Source organism: Bos javanicus, chromosome 2 (assembly GCF_032452875.1).
Source record: "Bos javanicus breed banteng chromosome 2, ARS-OSU_banteng_1.0, whole genome shotgun sequence".
In the NCBI taxonomy this organism is placed as follows: Eukaryota; Metazoa; Chordata; class Mammalia; order Artiodactyla; family Bovidae; genus Bos; species Bos javanicus.
Genome location: NC_083869.1, coordinates 59,846,250 through 59,863,968, shown reverse-complemented (window position 1 = coordinate 59,863,968; position 17,719 = coordinate 59,846,250). Strand labels below are relative to the sequence as shown.

Below are 17,719 nucleotides of genomic sequence, written 5' to 3'. Positions count from 1 at the left end.
AGGTAATGCAGTCAGCATGCATCTTGGTAGAAACCTACCGCTAGTCACAAAAAACAGAAATCTCAATGTAATGATTGTATTGCTTTTATGTATTGGAAGATGTTAAGAAGTGTGATTTATTGGAATTCTTTCTGAAGTGCATGTAACTGTGTAAGGGTCTGTTTGTCCAAACCACAAGCATTCTGTCATTGTCTTTAATTTCCTCTGTCTGAAACATTGAGTTCACTGTCAGTCAGCAACTACAGTGGGTTAATCTTTGTAAAGTTGAATGGAGAGCAAAATACTCTTTGCTCTTCTTTTGTTTGCCATATCTTTGGTAGAAAAATAAGTAGTGAAAAATGTGCACTTCTGAAGCCTTATTTTTATTGTTGTGATACGAATGCTTGTATTTTGGTTTCCCCCATGTAATTTGGTAGTAAATAAAATAAGCAATCTCAAACATGAATGATAGTATTAAAAAACATGGGCTTAGACTATAAAGCAATGCTATTCTGTAACATAGACACACCCAGATAAGCATACAGACATGAATACAAGCCCTTTGTTGTATAGGGGACCATCTAAGGTGTTTATTTTTTCTTTTTCCATTTTTTTAACTAGAGTCTTCAGTTTAATATCTGAGTGTTCTCTGTGTTTTATGCAAATTAGATAATCACAAGTTTTAGATTTAGTGATAACTAAAGCAGTTGCTTATACAGTACTGTAAATTATCAGTCTAAAAAAATAGAAAATCTACCTAGGTTACTAAAAAATGATATATTCAAAATAACTGGATAACTAATACCTTTTAAATATTGTAGATTTGTGTTTTTGTAGAATAAGTTATAAGTTTCTAATTTAAGGTGAAAAATGTCCTCAGAGTTGTAGTGGAGATTGATTTTTTTAAATATTTTTAAAATACTAGCTGGTTCTGAATCCAAAGATTAATACTGATTATGACTAGAATGTAATCAAAGTTAGTTCATTTCAGTTCAGTCGCTCAGTTGTGTCTGACTCTTAGCAACCCCATAGACTCCAGGACTCCCAGTCCATCACCAACTCCCGGAGTTTACTCAAACTCATGTGCATTGAGTTGGTGATGCCATCCAACTGTCTCATCCTCTGTGGTCCCTTTTTCCTCCCGCCTTCAATCTTTCCTAGCACCAGGGTCTTTTCAAACGAGTCAGTTCTTCACATCAGGTGGCCAAAGTATTGGATTTTCAGCTTCAACATCAGTCCTTCCAATGAATATTCAGGACTGATTTCCTTTAGGAAGGACTGGTTGGATCTCCTTGCAGTCCAAGGGACTCTCAAGAGTCTTCTCCAACACCACAGTTCAAAAGCATCAATTCTTCAGCACTCAGCTTTCTTTATAGTCCAACTCTCACATCCATGCATGACTATTAGAAAAACCATAGCCTTGACTAGACGAACCTTTGTTGGCAAAGTAATGCCTCTGCTTTTTAATATGCTGTCTAGTTTGGTCATAACTTTTCTTCCAAGGAGTAAGCACCTTTTAATTACATGGCTGTAATCACCATTTGCAGTGATTTTGGAGCCTGAAAAAAGAAAGTCTGACACTGTTTCCCCATCTATTTGCCATGAAGTGATGCAACCGGATGCCATGATCTTAGTTTTCTGAATGTTGAGCTTTAAACCAACTTTTTCACTCTCCTCTTTCACTTTCATCAAGAGGCTCTTTAGTTCTTCTTCACTTTCTGCCATAAGAGTGGTGTCACCTCCATATCTGAGGTTACTGATACTTCTCCCTGCAATCTTGATTCCAGCTTGTGCTTCATGCAGCCCAGCGTTTCTCATGATGTACTCTGCATATAAGTTAAATAAGCAGGGTGACAGTATACAGCCTTGATGTACACCTTTCCCGATTCGGAACCAGTCTGTTGTTCCATGTCCAGTTCTAACTGTTGCTTCCTGACCTGCATACAGATTCCTCAAGAGGCAGGTCATGTGGTCTAGTATTCCCATCTCTTTCAGAATTTTCCAAAGTTAAGGACCACCAATAATTTGTTTTTTATTGTGAAAATTATCTCTGCATTAACCAATTTGCTCAAAGCCTTCTTCAAACAGTGATCCCATGTTATTAAGAAAGATATCACAAACATAGAGACAGCATACATTTTACAGAATATTTGTTCTGCCAGTAACTTGGTTACATTGTACATGAACATTTTCCTTATTCCCATTCTTTCTCTCTCTTATGTCTTCCTTTTTTTCATCTTTTTAGAAAACTTTGTTCAATTATTCAAGGAATAATTTTTATCATTTATGTGTGCTAGACCTTGGAGCTCTACAAAGGAATAGATAGACTTGGTTTTAATTTAAGAGCTTCCACTATAATTTATGGAGAAGACAATGGCACCCCACTCTAGTACTCTTGCCTGGAAAATCCCATGGACGGAGGAGCCTGGTGGGCTGCAGTCCATGGGGTCACTAAGAGTCGGACACGACTGAGCGACTTCACTTTCACTTTTCACTTTCATGCATTGGAGAAGGAAATGGCAACCCATTCCGGTGTTCTTGCCTGGAGAATCCCAGGGACGGGGGAGCCTGGTAGGCTGCCATCTCTGGGGTTGCACAGAGTCGGACATGACTGAAGTAACTTAGCAGCAGCAGCAGCAGCAGTATAATTTAGGTATTTTTGGTATGGATAGTGACAATACAGTATAGTGCCTGCTACAATAGCTGTTATGTAGGGTGCTTATTAGTTCTTTTTTTTATTACTTCTGTAACAAATTACCACAAATTTTATGACTTAAAACAATGCAAATTTATTACCTTACATTTCTTTTTGTCTGAAGTCAGAGATTTTACAGGACTATTAACAAGATGTTGTCAAGATAGGATTTTTTTTTTTTCTAGAAGGTTTAGCGGAACATGTTTTCTTTCCCAGCTTCTAGGAGCTGCTTACGTTCCTTGTTTATGGTTCTTTTCCTCCAAAGTCTTGAAATTCAGTAACATTGTATGCCTTTGATTATTCTATCACACTTATATCCCCTCTGACTCTACTCAACCTGGAAAAGTTCTCTGAATTTGAGATCATGTGATTATGTTGAACCCAACCAGATAATTCAAAATGATCTCATCCCAACATCCATAATCTTAGTTACATCTACAAAGTTTATTTTACCATAGATGTTTAGTTGTTCTAGGGATTAGGATGTAAACGTTCTTGGAGAGCCAGCATTCTGCCCATCAGATGCTACCCAAGTCCAGAAGAATACCTCTTCTAGAACAGAGATAAAGAGTGTGTTCAAGGATGACTTTCTGGAGGAGTAATTCCAGTTTGGACCTAAAGGACAGGTAGTCATTAACTAGGCTATATAGAGAGGGTAGAACTGGTGACCATTCCTGGAATAGAACATGCAAAGACCAGAAGTTAAATGAGTGGCTTTTAGGAACTAAAAATTCTCAGTATTATTTTTAATAATACTGTCATGTTAAAAATAATACTGAGAATTTTTAGTATGACACAAGCAGAGTGGTGCAGCATATTTGTGAGACAAATATCAACAGACCCAATCCTATGGAACTTTGGTGACCAAAGTGAAGAATCTAGACTTTATTCCATGAATGGTGTAAACCACTGGAAACTTTTAAGTAGATGAATGATATGATCAAGTTTCTAACTTTGTAAGTTGGTCCTGACTGAAGTGCAGGGAAAAGATTGAAGGGAATGAGTTATGGTGGCCATAAAATCTTGAAAGCAGCCAGTATAGTGATTTAAGCTGGGAATTTGGTGGAGGGCTAAATATGAGTATTGGTAGAACTGGGAAATGTAGAAGGAGAAGGAAAAGTTATGATGGTCAGAGTGAGTGAGTGTTGCTGTTGCCAGGTTGACTTTGATCCTTTAGGTGTAGATTTTCAGTCTTCGGCCCTGAAGTTTGAGTAAGAAATCTGAGCTGAAGATAATAATTAAGGACTTAAGGGGTACAGAGGATTATGCTCTTTGTGAGGATCAGAAAAGAGAGTATCAGTCTATGCCTTTGGAAACCCATTAGTTAAGAGAGGTACAGAGGGAGAAGAATTCAACAAATAGATGAACAGAATATGATATGCCCAGAAAGATGGTGGGGGTGTGAAGCAGAGGTGAGGGACAGAAAGGTAAGGTGTGAAAGGACATTTCAAGAATGATGGTGTAGTCAATGCTCCAAGGCTATCATTGACTATCAAGTCTGAAAGATAAAAAGTAAAAGATAGTTCAGGATGTTATTACTCCGGCAAGAGTTAGCAGTTTTAAGGAATAGGTAGACTGAAAATCTAGAGTTAAGTGTGTTGAGAAGAGAATGGACACATAAAAGATGGAGAAAACTGTGCTTTTTGGACATGTGAGAAGCACTAGATACTTGGGTATGTTGAATGCTGATAAGAAGGTGTTAATCCTCCTCACCCACTGATATGTCTCCCATGCAGTAAATGCTCACAGCAGAGATAGAGGGAGTGCTCCTCAAACTTATTCTCAGTAAGTGGCCTTAATGGTAGATGCAAGAAATATATCCCCCTGGAGAGACAGTGATGTGTCCAAAGCTTCTACAAGATCTTTCATAACCTATAGGAATCCTTATTTATTGAGTCCAGAAGCATCACAGAAGAGATACAGCTGGTCCTCCAGGTGACAACTGTAGAATTGTTGTGTGTAATGTAAACTATCTGGAGCCTCCCTTATAGCTCATCTGGTAAAGAATCCACATGCAACATAGGCTCTCACGTTTGATTCCTGGGTCAGGAAGATCCACTGGAGAAGGGATAGACTACCCATTCCAGTATTCGTGGGCTTCCCTAGTGACTCTGAGGGTCAAAAATCCACTTGCAATGAGGGAGACCTGGGTTCAAAGATCCCCTGGAGGAGGACATGGCAACCTACTCCAGTAGTCTTTCCTGGAGAATGCCCATGGACAGGGGAGCCTGGCAGGTTATAGTTCATGGGGTTGCAAAGAGTTGGACATGACTGAGCAACACAGCACATGTAAACTGTTTCACAATGAGAAAGTAATCTATGTATCATCAACTTATAGCAAGCATTTCCAAAACAGCCATTTAAGACTGGAAATAGATTAATAAAGCTCCCTACTATTTAAAATAACCAGCCGTGACTCTCACTAATGGCCCACTAATGAAGAAACAAAGAAAAAGTATTAAATCTGGGAAAACTTAAAAATCTAGAGGAAGTGTGTTAGTAGCAAAGTTGAGTCAAGTTACAGACTGTCTTAGAATCCATTAAACATAATTATCAAGTACTCACAGCTTTGAAAAATGACTCTGCATTGTCATTACTCAAAAGTTGGGACTACACCTAAAAGGTCCATAAAAGTCAACTGGTAATGTTAGGTCATATTCTAAAATCTTTAAGTTAAAAAGGTCTCTCAAAGTGCAAGTCATATCTTTTTCTCAGATTAAATTACCCAACTTGCTTTGAGCATTTATTTCAATATATTGTTTCTGTCAGCATTTCTGAGTTCCTGATAACAGGAATCAAAATAAATTACACTTTGTCCGCCACACCCCAGGTGACACCCAGGCTAACTCCAAGGCCATTGTCTGGGAGGATATAATTTTTTTCCTTGAATAAACAAACTATTTTTTTAAAAGTCACTTGAAAAAAAGGCAGAGTTATACTTACCCCATTTTGTTCACTTCCCTGGAAACCATTACTTTCAAGGAAAACGGAGACAAGGTAGTCAGTTTTTATCAACAAATTATAAAGACATCAATATAAATCAAGAATTTTTCTAGTTCTCAAGCCACTGTAGCAATTTTTTCTAAATATTTTTTGCCACTCTCCAATATGAAGCCTTTTTTCCCCCCAATTAACTTAAATTTCAAAGTTGCTGTGGGAATTGCTTCATTGTCCTAGGATTTACTTCTGTGTTAAAGGAAAAAAAAGTGGAAAAAAAAAAAAAAAGGCTTTATTTGACTTAATTGCTTAAGAGCTTTGAAATGTGAACAACTTAGCAAAACAACAGATGTGAAATTAACACATCCATGTCTCTTGTTGGAACAGGGAAAAGCAGAAAGAAGGAGAAATGCCAGGATGCTGACTTGTACCCTCTAGTGGAAACAGAACCATGTCCTTGTGATGTGTTTACATCTCATCCTTATGGAAACTGGTCAGATTGCATCCTTCCTGAGAGAAGAAAGGAGCCTCATAGAGGACTGTGGCTACAAGGAGATACCAAAGAATGTGGACAAGGCCTGCGCTTTAGAGCAGTAGCCTGCTCTGATAAAAATGGAAGACCTGTTGACCCTGTCCACTGCAACAGTTCTGGTAAGGAAATGGGTGAGGAGTAACCCATGAGAATACTGACATGTAGCCCAGGATGTGTGTCCCAGGTCTAGAACTCATAACCTTGTTTCTTAATATTTGCTTCAGTTTTCCTTTGTCAAAAACACACTGCCTCTCATTAAGCATGAATATACGAAATGTACATATACAGTGGTTATCTGGAATGTGAGTGTTCGGATCTTTGACTCACGTTTCTCTATACTTCTATGTGTGAGCACAGGCTTTCTCTGAGAGAGCCAAACCTAACACAAATGAATATATTTTATGCTGTTTATTGGTGCTTTAATCACTTATATAGAAGGCATCAGACCTTCAGTGTCTCATAAGGATGTTGACAAAATACCAATGAAAAAGTTAATATTAAATGTTGTACAGTACAGTGTGTAAGTACACGTAAATTAAGACTAGAATTGTAGAAAAGAAATTAGGCAAGCTGGAGGAATTTTTGAAACTGTAAACAGGGAGTTCAGTTCAGTTCAGCTCAGTCGCTTAGTCGTGTCCAACTCTTTGCGACCCCATGAATCACAGCACGCCAGGCCTCCCTGTCTATCACCAACTCCCAGACTTCACTCAGACTCACGTCCATCGAGTCAGTGATGCCATCCAGCCATCTCATCCTCTGTCGTCCCCTTCTCCTCCTGCCCGCAATCCCTCCCAGCATCAGAGTCTTTGCCAATGAGTCAACTCTTCACATGAGGTGGCCAAAGTACTGGAGGTTCAGCTTTAGCATCATTCCTCCAAAGAAATCCCAGGGCTGATCTCCTTCAAAATGGATTGGTTAGATCTCCTTGCAGTCTGAGGGACTCTCAAGAGTCTTCTCCAACACCACAGTTCAAAGCATCAATTCTTCGGCGCTCAGCCTTCTTCACAGTCCACCTCTCACATCCATACATGACCACAGGAAAAACCATAGCCTTGACTAGATGGACCTTTTTTGGCAAAGTAATGTCTCTGCTTTTGAATATGCTATCTAGGTTGGTCATAACTTTCCTTCCAAGGAGTAAGCTTCTTTTAATTTAATGGCTGCAATTACCATCTGCAGTGATTTTGGAGCCCCCAAAAATAAAGTCTGACACTGTTTCCACTGTTTCCCCATCTATTTCCCACGAAGTGATGCAACCGGATGCCATGATCTTCATTTTCTGAATGTTGAGCTTTAAGCCAACTTTTTCAATCTCCACTTTCAGTTTCATCAAGAGGCTCTTTAGTTCCTCTTCAATTTCTGCCATAAGAGTGGTGTCATCTGCATATCTGAGGTTATTGATATTTCTCCCAGCAATCTTGATTCCAGCTTGTGCTTCTTCCAGTCCAGCGTTTCTCATGATGTACTCTGCATATAAGTTAAATAAACAGGGTGACAATATGCAGCCTTGACGTACTCCTTTTCCTATTTGGAACCAGTCTGTTGTTTCATGTCCAGTTCTAACTGTTGCTTCCTGACCTGCATACAACTTTCTCAAGAGGCAGGTCAGGTGGTCTGGTATTCCCATCTCTTTCAGAATTTTCCACAGTTTATTGTGATCCACACAGTCAAAGACTTTGGCATAGTCAATAAAGCAGAAAGAGATGTTCTTCTGGAACTCTTGCGTTTTCCATGATCCAGCGGATGTTAGCAATTTGATCTCTGGTTCCTCTGCCTTTTCTAAAACCAGCTTGAACGTCAGGAAGTTCACGGTTCACGTATTGCTAAAGCCTGGCTTGGAGAATTTTGAGCATTACTTTCCTAGCATGTGAGATGAGTGCAATTGTGCGATAGTTTGAGCATTCTTTGGCATTGCCTTTCTTTGGGATTGGAATGAAAACTGACTTTTGCCAGTCCTGTGGCCACTGCTGAGTTTTCCAAATTTGCTGGCATATTGAGTATAGCACTTTCACAGCATCATCTTTCAGGATTTGAAATAGCTCAACTGGAATTCCATCACCTCCACTAGCTTTGTTCGTAGTGATGCTTCCTAAGGCTCACTTGACTTCACATTCCAGGATGTCTGGCTCTAGGTGAGTGATCACACCATCATGATTATCTGGGTCATGAAGATCTTTTTTGTACAGTTCTTCTGTGTATTCTTGCCACCTCTTCTTAATATCTTCTGCTTCTGTTAGGTCCATACCATTTGTGTCCTTTATCAAGGCCATCTTTGCATGAAATGTTCCCTTGGTATCTCTAATTTTCTTGAAGAGATCTCTAGTCTTTCCCATTCTGTTGTTTTCCTCTATTTCTTTGCATTGATTGCTGAAGAAGGCTTTCTTATCTCTTCTTGCTATTCTTTGGAACTCTGTATTCAGATGCCTATATCTTTCCTTTTCTCCTTTGCTTTTCACTTCTCTTCTTTTCACAGCTATTTGTAAGGCCTCCCCAGACAGCCATTTTGCTTTTTTACATTTCTTTTCCATGGGGATGGTCTAGATCCCTGTCTCCTATACAGTGTCACGAACCTCATTCCATAGTTCATCAGGCACTCTATCTATCAGATCTGAGCGCTTAAATCTATTTCTCACTTCCACTGTATAATCATAAGGGATTTGATTTAGGTCATACCTGAATGGCCTAGTGGTTTTCCCTACTTTCTTCAATTTAAGTCTGAATTTGGCAATAAGGAGTCATGATCTGAGCCACAGTCAGCTCCTGGTCTTATTTTTGTTGACTGTATAGAGCTTCATCTTTGGCTGCAAATAATGTAATCACTCTGATTTCAGTGTTGACCATCTGGTGATGTCCATGTGTAGAGTCTTCTCTTGTGTTGTTGGAAGAGGGTGTTTGCTATGACCAGTGCATATTCTTGGCAAAACTCTATTAGTCTTTGCCCTGCTTCATTCCACATTCCAAGGCCAAATTTGCCTGTTACTCAGGTGTTTCTTGACTTGCTACTTTTGCATTCCAGTCCCCTATAATGAAAAGGACATCTTTTTTTGGGTGTTAGTTCAAAAAGTCTTGTAGGTCTTCATAGAACCGTTCAACTTCAGCTTCTTCAGCATTACTGGTTGGGGCATAGGCTTGGATTACTGTGATATTGAATGTTTTGCCTTGGAAACGAACAGAGATCATTCTGTTATTTTTGAGATTGCATCCAAGTACTGCATTTTGGACTCTTTTGTTGACCATGATGACTACTCCATTTCTTCTGAGGGATTCCTGCCCGCAGTAGTAGATATAATGGTCATCTGAGTTAAATTCACCCATTCCAGTCCATTTTCATTCACTGATTCCTAGAATGTCTACATTCACTCTTGCCATCTCTTGTTTGACCACTTCCAATTTGCCTTGATTCATGGACCTGACATTCCAGGTTCCTATGCAATATTGCTCTTTACAGCATCAGACCTTGCTTCCATCACCAGTCACATCCACAGCTGGGTATTATTTTTGCTTTGACTCCATCCCTTCATTCTTTCTGGAGTTATTTCTCCACTGATTTCCAGTAGCATATTGGGCCCCTACTGACCTGGGGAGTTACTCTTTCAGTATCCTATCATTTTGCCATTTCATACTGTTCATGGGGTTCTCAAGGCAAGAATACTGAAGTAGTTTGCCATTCCCTTCTCCAGTGGACCACATTCTGCCAGATCTCTCCACCATGACCCACCTGTCTTGGGTTGCCCCACGGGCATGGCTTAGTTTCATTGAGTTAGACAAGGCTGTGGTCCTAGTGTGATTAGATTGACTAGTTTTCTGTGACTATGGTTTCATTGTGTCTGCCCTCTGATGCCCTCTTGCAACACCTAACATCTTACTTGGGTTTCTCTTACCTTGGGCGTGGGGTATCTCTTCACAGCTGATCCAGCAAAGCGCAGCCGCTGCTCCTTACCTTGGATGAGGGGTATCTCCTCACTGCCGCCCTTCTTGACCTTCAATGTGGGATAGCTCCTCTAGGCCCTCCTGCGCCCGTGCAGCCACTGCTCCTTGGGTGTGGGGTTGGTCCTCCTGGCCGCTGTCCCTGGCCTCGAGCGTGGGGTTGGTCCTCCTGGCCACTAAACAGGGAGAAGACTCTCTTTTTATTATCTTTGAACCTTGACATAATTTAAAAGATATGGGTGAACAGAGAAAAGAATGATGGTTAAATACAGTTGGTGTAAACATTGATGGAGGAGGCTTGACTATTGATAGCAGTGGAGCTTATCTAGTTCCTGCTCTACTTTTTGGTTTTTAATTACCTTTAAACAAACAAAAACTAAAGAAGTTAGGGATTTTATAGAAGGTATGAATAGAGAGAATTTATGTTTGAGTGGTAAACTCTAAAAAAATAAAATAAAATTGATAGATTTTGGTCACTATCATCAAGGCTTTTATATTTTATTAAGTTTTCTCAGTAACCAGAAATAACAAATTGAATTCACTTTTAACACACAAGTAAATGATAGTTTGTCTTTATTCTATATTGCTAGTATATCAGCTCATTTTATTTAGGCTATACCTGGATCATTATAGGAATGCAATTTGAGATTTAATAATTTTTAGTTAGCACAGTCATTGCACTGCCTGTTGAGTTAGTCTGCAGTGTTGTATTCTGTGATTTTACTTTCAGAAACATTAAACACATCACAGACAAGTAACGGACCCATTTGGGAAAAGCTAGAGTTGATTACTCCGATCTTTGTTTTTCACACAAAATACATTGTTGTTGTTTAGGGCTTCCCTGATGACTCAGGTAGTAAAGATTCTTCCGCATGCAATTCAGGAGTCCTTAGTTTGATCTCTGGTTCAGAAGGATCCCCTGTAGAAGGGAATGGCTACCCACTCCAGTTGCTTAGTCACTAAGCTGTATCTGGCTCTTTTGTGACCCCATGAACTGAAGCCCTCCAGGTTCTCTGTCCATGGGATTTTCCAGGCAGGAATAATGAAGTTAACTGTCATTTCCTTCTCCAGGGGATCTTCCCAACCCAGGGATTAAACCCATCTCCTGCATTTCGGTAGGTGGATTCTTTACCACTGAGCCACCTGAGAAGCCCTTAGTATACATAATGGTCTATTTTTAAAATTTTCTTGAAATATATTTGATGTATAACATTCATTGCATAAATTTAAGGTGTACAGTTTAATTCAAGACATTTGTAGGTTGTAATATGATTGCAATTGCAATGATGATACACACATATAATATTATATATTTATCATTTCTTTTCAGTGTTTGGAATAATTCTAGTCTCAGTAAGTTTGGTTATAAGACTATATTGTTGTCCATATTACTGTACTGTGCATTAGATCTCTTTGGCTTCTTTACTGCTCATTCCAAGTTCATACTGTTAAAAAAAATTATTCTATCCTTGTCTTATCCCTCCACTCCTATCTCCTGGAAACCACCATTTTACTGTTTTTATGAGTTTGACACTTTTAGATTACACATATAAGTTGATATAACACAGTATTTCTCTGACTTGTCTCAGTGTACTATCCTCTAGGTCCATTTACATGGTCACAAATGGTGAATGTCTTTCTCATGGCTGGATAATAGTCCATTGTTTATATACACTACAAGTTCTTTGACTCATCTGTTGATGGGCACATAGATTGTACATATAGCTGTGGGCAACACAATTCAGTAAATTCTAAATTACCTATGCTAACCACACAATTGCACTCATCTCACATGCTAGTGAAGTAATACTCAAAATTCTCCAAGCCAGGCTTCAGCAATATGTGAACCATGAACTTCCTTATGTCTAAGCTGGTTTTAGAAAAGGCAGAGGAACCAGAGATCAAATTGCCAACATCCGCTGGATCATGGAAAAAGCAAGAGAGTTCCAGAAAAACATCTATTTCTGCTTTATTGACTATGCCAAAGCCTTTGACTGTGTGGATCACAATAAACTGTGGAAAATTCTGAAAGAGATGGGAATACCAGACCACCTGACCTGCCTCTTGAGAAAGTTGTATGCAGGTCAGGAAGCAACAGTTAGAACCAGACATGGAACAACAGACTGGCTCCAAATAGGCAAAGGAGTACGTCAAGGCTGTATATTGTCACCCTGTTTATTTAACTTATATGCAGAGTACATCATGAGAAACGCTGGACTGGAAGAAGCACAAGCTGGAATCAAGATTGCCAGGAGAAATATCAATAACCTCAGATATGCAGATGACACCACCCTTATGGCAGAAAGTGAAGAGGAACTAAAAAGCCTCTTGATGAAACTGAAAGTGGAGAGTGAAAAAGTTGGCTTAAAGCTCAACATTCAGAAAACGAAGATCATGGCATCCAGTCACATCACTTCATGGGAAATAGATGGGGAAACAGTGGAAACAGTGTCAGACTTTATTTTTTTGGGCTCCAAAATCACTGCAGATGGTGACTGCAGCCATGAAATTAAAAGACGCTTACTCCGTGGAAGGAAAGTTATGACCAACCTAGATAGCATATTCAAAAGCAGAGACATTACTTTGCCAGCAAAGGTCCATCTAGTCAAGGCTATGGTTTTTCCTGTGGTCATGTATGGATGTGAGAGTTGGACTGTGAAGAAAGCTGAGCACCGAAGAATTGATGCTTTTGACCTGTGGTGTTGGAGAAGACTCTTGAGAGTCCCTTGGACTGCAAGGAGATCCAACCAGTCCATTCTGAAGGAGATCAGCCCTGGGATTTCTTTGGAAGGAATGATGCTAAAGCTGAAACTCCAGTACTTTGGCCACCTCATGTGAAGAGTTGACTCATTGGCAAAGACTCTGATGCTGGGAGGGATTGGGGGCAGGAAGAGAAGAGGACGACAGAGGATGAGATGGCTGGATGGCATCACTGACTCAGACGTGAGTCTGAGTGAACTCCTGGAGTTGGTGATGGACAGGGAGGCCTGGCATGCTGCGATTCATGGGGTTGCAAAGAGTCGGACACGAGTGAGCAACTGAACTGAATGGATTTTATGGAATACTCAAACCACAGATAATATTAGCCCGGTCTCTTTGTCTTTAGGAATATCACTGAGGGGACCAGTATTAAAATTATGCCTCGTTTAAAGCAAACAGAACACTTAAGAGTGGAATTTGTGTCTGTATCCTGTCAGCAGATCTTTGCTGCTGTTGAGTTCATCACTGTCTAGTGTCAAGGTGTTGGTTTTTCAACTCTATGTGACAACAGGCCTGGATGATTACCTAATTCAGTCAACAGAATAGAATGTGCCAAAATAATGATACTTTGGGAGAGTTACGTCCAGTTATGTCTCTTATCCCAGTGATATTATTTTCAAAGAATAGGACATGAAAGCACCCCACACCTCAACATACTCCATTCTCTCCGCTATGTCCTGCCTTCATTCCTTCCTTCATTCCTGTCTCTGCTCCTAACAAATCTGTGCCCAACTCCTATAATAAATCATTCTTCATCACTTCCTATTCCCCATTCATGTATGTGTGCTAAGTTGCTTTATTTGTGTCATACTCCATGAGACCCTATGGACAGTAGGCCTCCAGGCTCCTCTGTCCATGGGATTCTCCAGGCAAGAATACTGGAGTAGGTTGCCTTGCCCTCCTCCAGGGGATCTCGAACTTATGTCTCTTATGTCTCCTACATTGACAGATGGGATCTTTAACACTAATGCTACTTGGGAAGCTCCTTATTCCCCTTACTAGTCTTTATCTTTCTTCATGGTACTTAATCACTAACTAAAATATTATGCATTTACATTTTAAAAACACTTTCTCTCTCTCTCCTATGATTGGATAGTAAAATTCCAATAAAGAAAGAACTGCTTTTTATTTTTTACTTTTCTTTTCAGCTATATCCACGGCACCTAGAATGATGCCTGAAAGTTAGTAGGTATTTAAAACATATTTGTAAACACATGACTAGACCATCAGGTCTTAATAAGTTTGCCTCCTAAGCATTTTCTCAAGCTTCTCTTTTCCTCTTGCTGTCTACTACATCCAGTGACAGATGTTACAATATTGTCTTAACCACCTGATATCTATTATCCACTAAGAGCCATCAATCATCACACTAAAAGACATGTGTGACCATGCCAGTGCTGTGCTGGCAGTTTCTCCTGGTCTCTTCTGCATATACCAGCTCCTTAACAGGACCTTAAAGGAGTTCCATGACTATATATTCCACCTGGCACGCTCTTTTTCCTCCTTTCATGAGGCTCCTCTTCCTTTGAGATAAGACAAAGTGATGCCTGATCCAGGAAGCACTTTTCCTACTTCCATTTCCAGGGTAGGTAAGAGGATCATCCTTTTTTTCCTTTATCAATATATTTAGATTTTTTTTTAGCCATATACTGCCAAGGTCCAGCCCCGGCTGATCCAGGGAGTTCGAAGCGGGGATGGCATCGACGAGGGTCAGGATACAATAGCTTCAATTAGATATTAATTAGAGATGTAAAGAGTAATAGAATGAGGATAGCTCAGTAGGAAAATTCAGTGGAGAAAAGAGGCTGAGTAGCTTGGTTTACGCGGGAGACCAATAAAACTTCAAGACAAGAAGTTTGCACCACTTACATAGGCCGCAGGCGTCCTTCCGTTCTCCCGAAGGAGAGGAGACACTGAGGCCTCCCCAGTCGGATCTTAGAAGCCCAGGCATAATTAGTAAGCTTGGTGGGTTCCGCGCTCCAGATGAAGACTCAGCCAGAGTTTGAGAGAGAGAGCCGACATGGGGAGACCAGTATTTTGAGAAACTGATCCCAATTCTTTATTTTCCATGGTCTACTTTTAGACACTGAGATGTTATGCAAAAGTCACGTGGGGTCAGCAGTCCTGACTTTTATCAAAGTCAGGTGCTTCATACAAATGTATACAGAGGTCTTAGGGGTGTTACATCATCTTCTGGCCAGGGGGCCTGCTGACCATTTATGACCCTCTCCTTGTGACAGCAGTCAATCAACCAGGACACTTATTTCTCCAGGGGTGATTATTCTTAAAAAAGACTTCACCTTCCGAAGGTACCAGATAAAGTTACATTCCTATAGGGTGAGGGTGTAGTGGGTTTTAATTAAGGAAAGAATTTACTTAGCCTAAGGTCTAACATGATTAATATCAAAGGTTAATACTTATTTCTTCTATATATTCATTAATGTGTGTAAGGGCAGGGGATATGGAGACTTAGCAACAAACATTGGCTCAACAAACGAAAAACCCTTCACCAATATAATTTCTAATCAGCCCACTATACTTATACTAATAGTTTTCTAACTTCTCTAAAGAACCTGTTTTTAGAAGGTTTAAAGCATCTCGTGCCTCTCATGGTTGGGAGGCTGTGAGCAATCACACGTGGCCGGACAAGCCTGTCCAGGCAGGCTAGAGAAACTTCAGAGGAATTTGTAGGTTAAAACACTCTTGTCACGCCCAGGAGTTTTTATTAACTGGAGCTCTAAGTTAACTCCTTCTCCAAAAGAGGTGGTGGGGGACAGCCCCCCATAAAGTCAGAGGTGTAGGTGAGAGCACAAAGTAGTAAAGTAGGCAGGCTCTGGTTATGGGGGTAGATGCTTGAGGATTTCCAGGGGGACTCCTGAGCCTCGATCCTGCCTTTGCGTATGCCAAGCCTCCTTCCTCATGACCTTTGCCATGGGCGGAGTGCCTCACGCTGGCCCCCAACAATATACTTTTCTGTTTCTCTTACTAACCTATTTGTTTATTGAATCCGGTTCATTTCAATTCAGGTGTATTGACTCAAGTTCATTTCTCCATCCCCAGGGCTTAACACAGGGTCTGGCACACAATAGACTTTCAGTTATGTTGGTTGAATGAATGAAAAGGTGAGTTTAGATATGACCAGAGGCAACGTGCATGCCTTGATAAAAGTTGTGTGTGTGTGTGTGTGTGTGTTAAGAGTTGTTTGGGTAGAATAGCTGAGTATAATAAGTAAGGAACCACAGAGAAGTTGACTCTAAAACACAAGGCCAGACAAACACTAGAATATTTTGTTTTATTTTGCCCTTAAAAAATGTTTGGGATTAGGGGAAGTCCTAATGTACTGGAATGAAATTGTATTGCTACCAGTAGACAAGGAATATTTTTGAAAGAATGGGAAAAATGCAGAAAAATAATTTTCCTAGTGATCCAGTGAGAACTATGTGAATAAAATTTTAATTCATCAGATTATAAAGTGAAAATGGAAGTTGTTTCATATCTGATTCCAGATAAATTATGATTGAGTTGGAGAGGCAATTAATGATCTTATATTAATGATCACTTGTATTTCACCCAGAAATAACTTGGCATTTGCAACTTAAGTCTTATACAGCAAGTCAACTAATTTGCTGTTATATATAAGGAGGTATGGATAGCAAGCAAAGCACAATAAGAAATCTTTGTGATTTAAAGAATAATATTTCATGTACTTGCAGTTACTGACAAAATGGGAATTTAATCTTAGTACATTTAGAAAGTTTAGTTTCTATGACTGTTGCAGGAAGGGGGACCCCTTCCAGGGCCCGAAACTGGGCTCTTGTCCAACACTCGGAAATGAATTGTCTGAGGAGACACATGTGCTGACAAAGCAAGAGATTTTATTGGGAAAGGGCACCCAGGTGGAGAACAGTAGGGTAAGGGAACCCAGGAGAACTGCTCTGCCACGTGGCTTGCAGTCTCGGGTTTTATGCTGATGGGATTAGTTTCTGGATGGTCTTTGGCCAATCATTCTAATTCAGAGTCTTTCCTGCTGGCGCACACATCGTTCAGCCAAGATGGATGCTAGCAAGAGGGATTCTGGGAAGTGGACGGACACGTGGTGTCTCCTTTCAACCTTTCCTGAACTCTTCCGGTTGGTGGTGGCTTATTAGTTCTGTATTCCTTATCAGGATCTCCTGTCATAGAACAACTCATGCAAATGGTTACTATGGTGCTGGGCCAGGGTGGGCAGTTTTAATCAGTGTGCTTCCCCTAACATGACTATATTGAATTTTATATTATTGAAAAGATTTAGCTCAACTACTTATGGGCTAGTTTATTTTGGCCAAGATAGACTGAAATTTACATCTTTATTAACTGAATTGTTTAAAAGAGCATTTTATGAAGTGTCCTGGCAAAGAGTTGTGTGTTTCAAAGATAGGACAAACTTTTAAAGGTATTGTGAGCTCTCCTTTATGAGTCCACCAGGCAGAGAGACTGAGTAATTATATCTCTTGCAGAAGGAAATAGCAACTCTTTAGTCATCTGCAGCTTTTGCCAAATGACCTATTTCCTAAATCTTCTGCACCTGTATGTTTTTTCAGATGTTGAAAAGCTCTTCAAATCATCATTTGAGAAGGAATAATAGTGTCTACTCCTTAGCAAATAAATTTAAGTTTGACAAGATGGATATGCGTCTGTATTTTCTGTGTTGAGATTTTGCTTCCTTTGCTTCATTTTTCCTGTGAATGTTGCTATAAAAATTCATATGAAATCACTACTTAGAGATGCTTTGATCCTCTATCCGTGTTTCTCCATTCCAGTGGTTCTCCCTGATTTGCTCAGATTCCTTACCTTTCCTTAGATCCACAGCAGTGAGGACCCACTACCTGGCCTTTCTCAGTCCTTCCTTC

General features: G+C 40.0%; 1 protein-coding gene across 1 annotated transcript in view; it reads left to right on the top strand.

The window, feature by feature from the left end:
* Positions 1–17,719, top strand: part of THSD7B (thrombospondin type 1 domain containing 7B) — a 929,494-nt gene that overhangs the window by 625,556 nt on the left and 286,219 nt on the right. Inside the window, exon 13 of the mRNA XM_061439032.1 lies at positions 5,999–6,262. Coding sequence (XP_061295016.1) covers positions 5,999–6,262 — 264 coding nt within the window. The remainder of the gene's footprint in view (positions 1–5,998; positions 6,263–17,719) is intronic.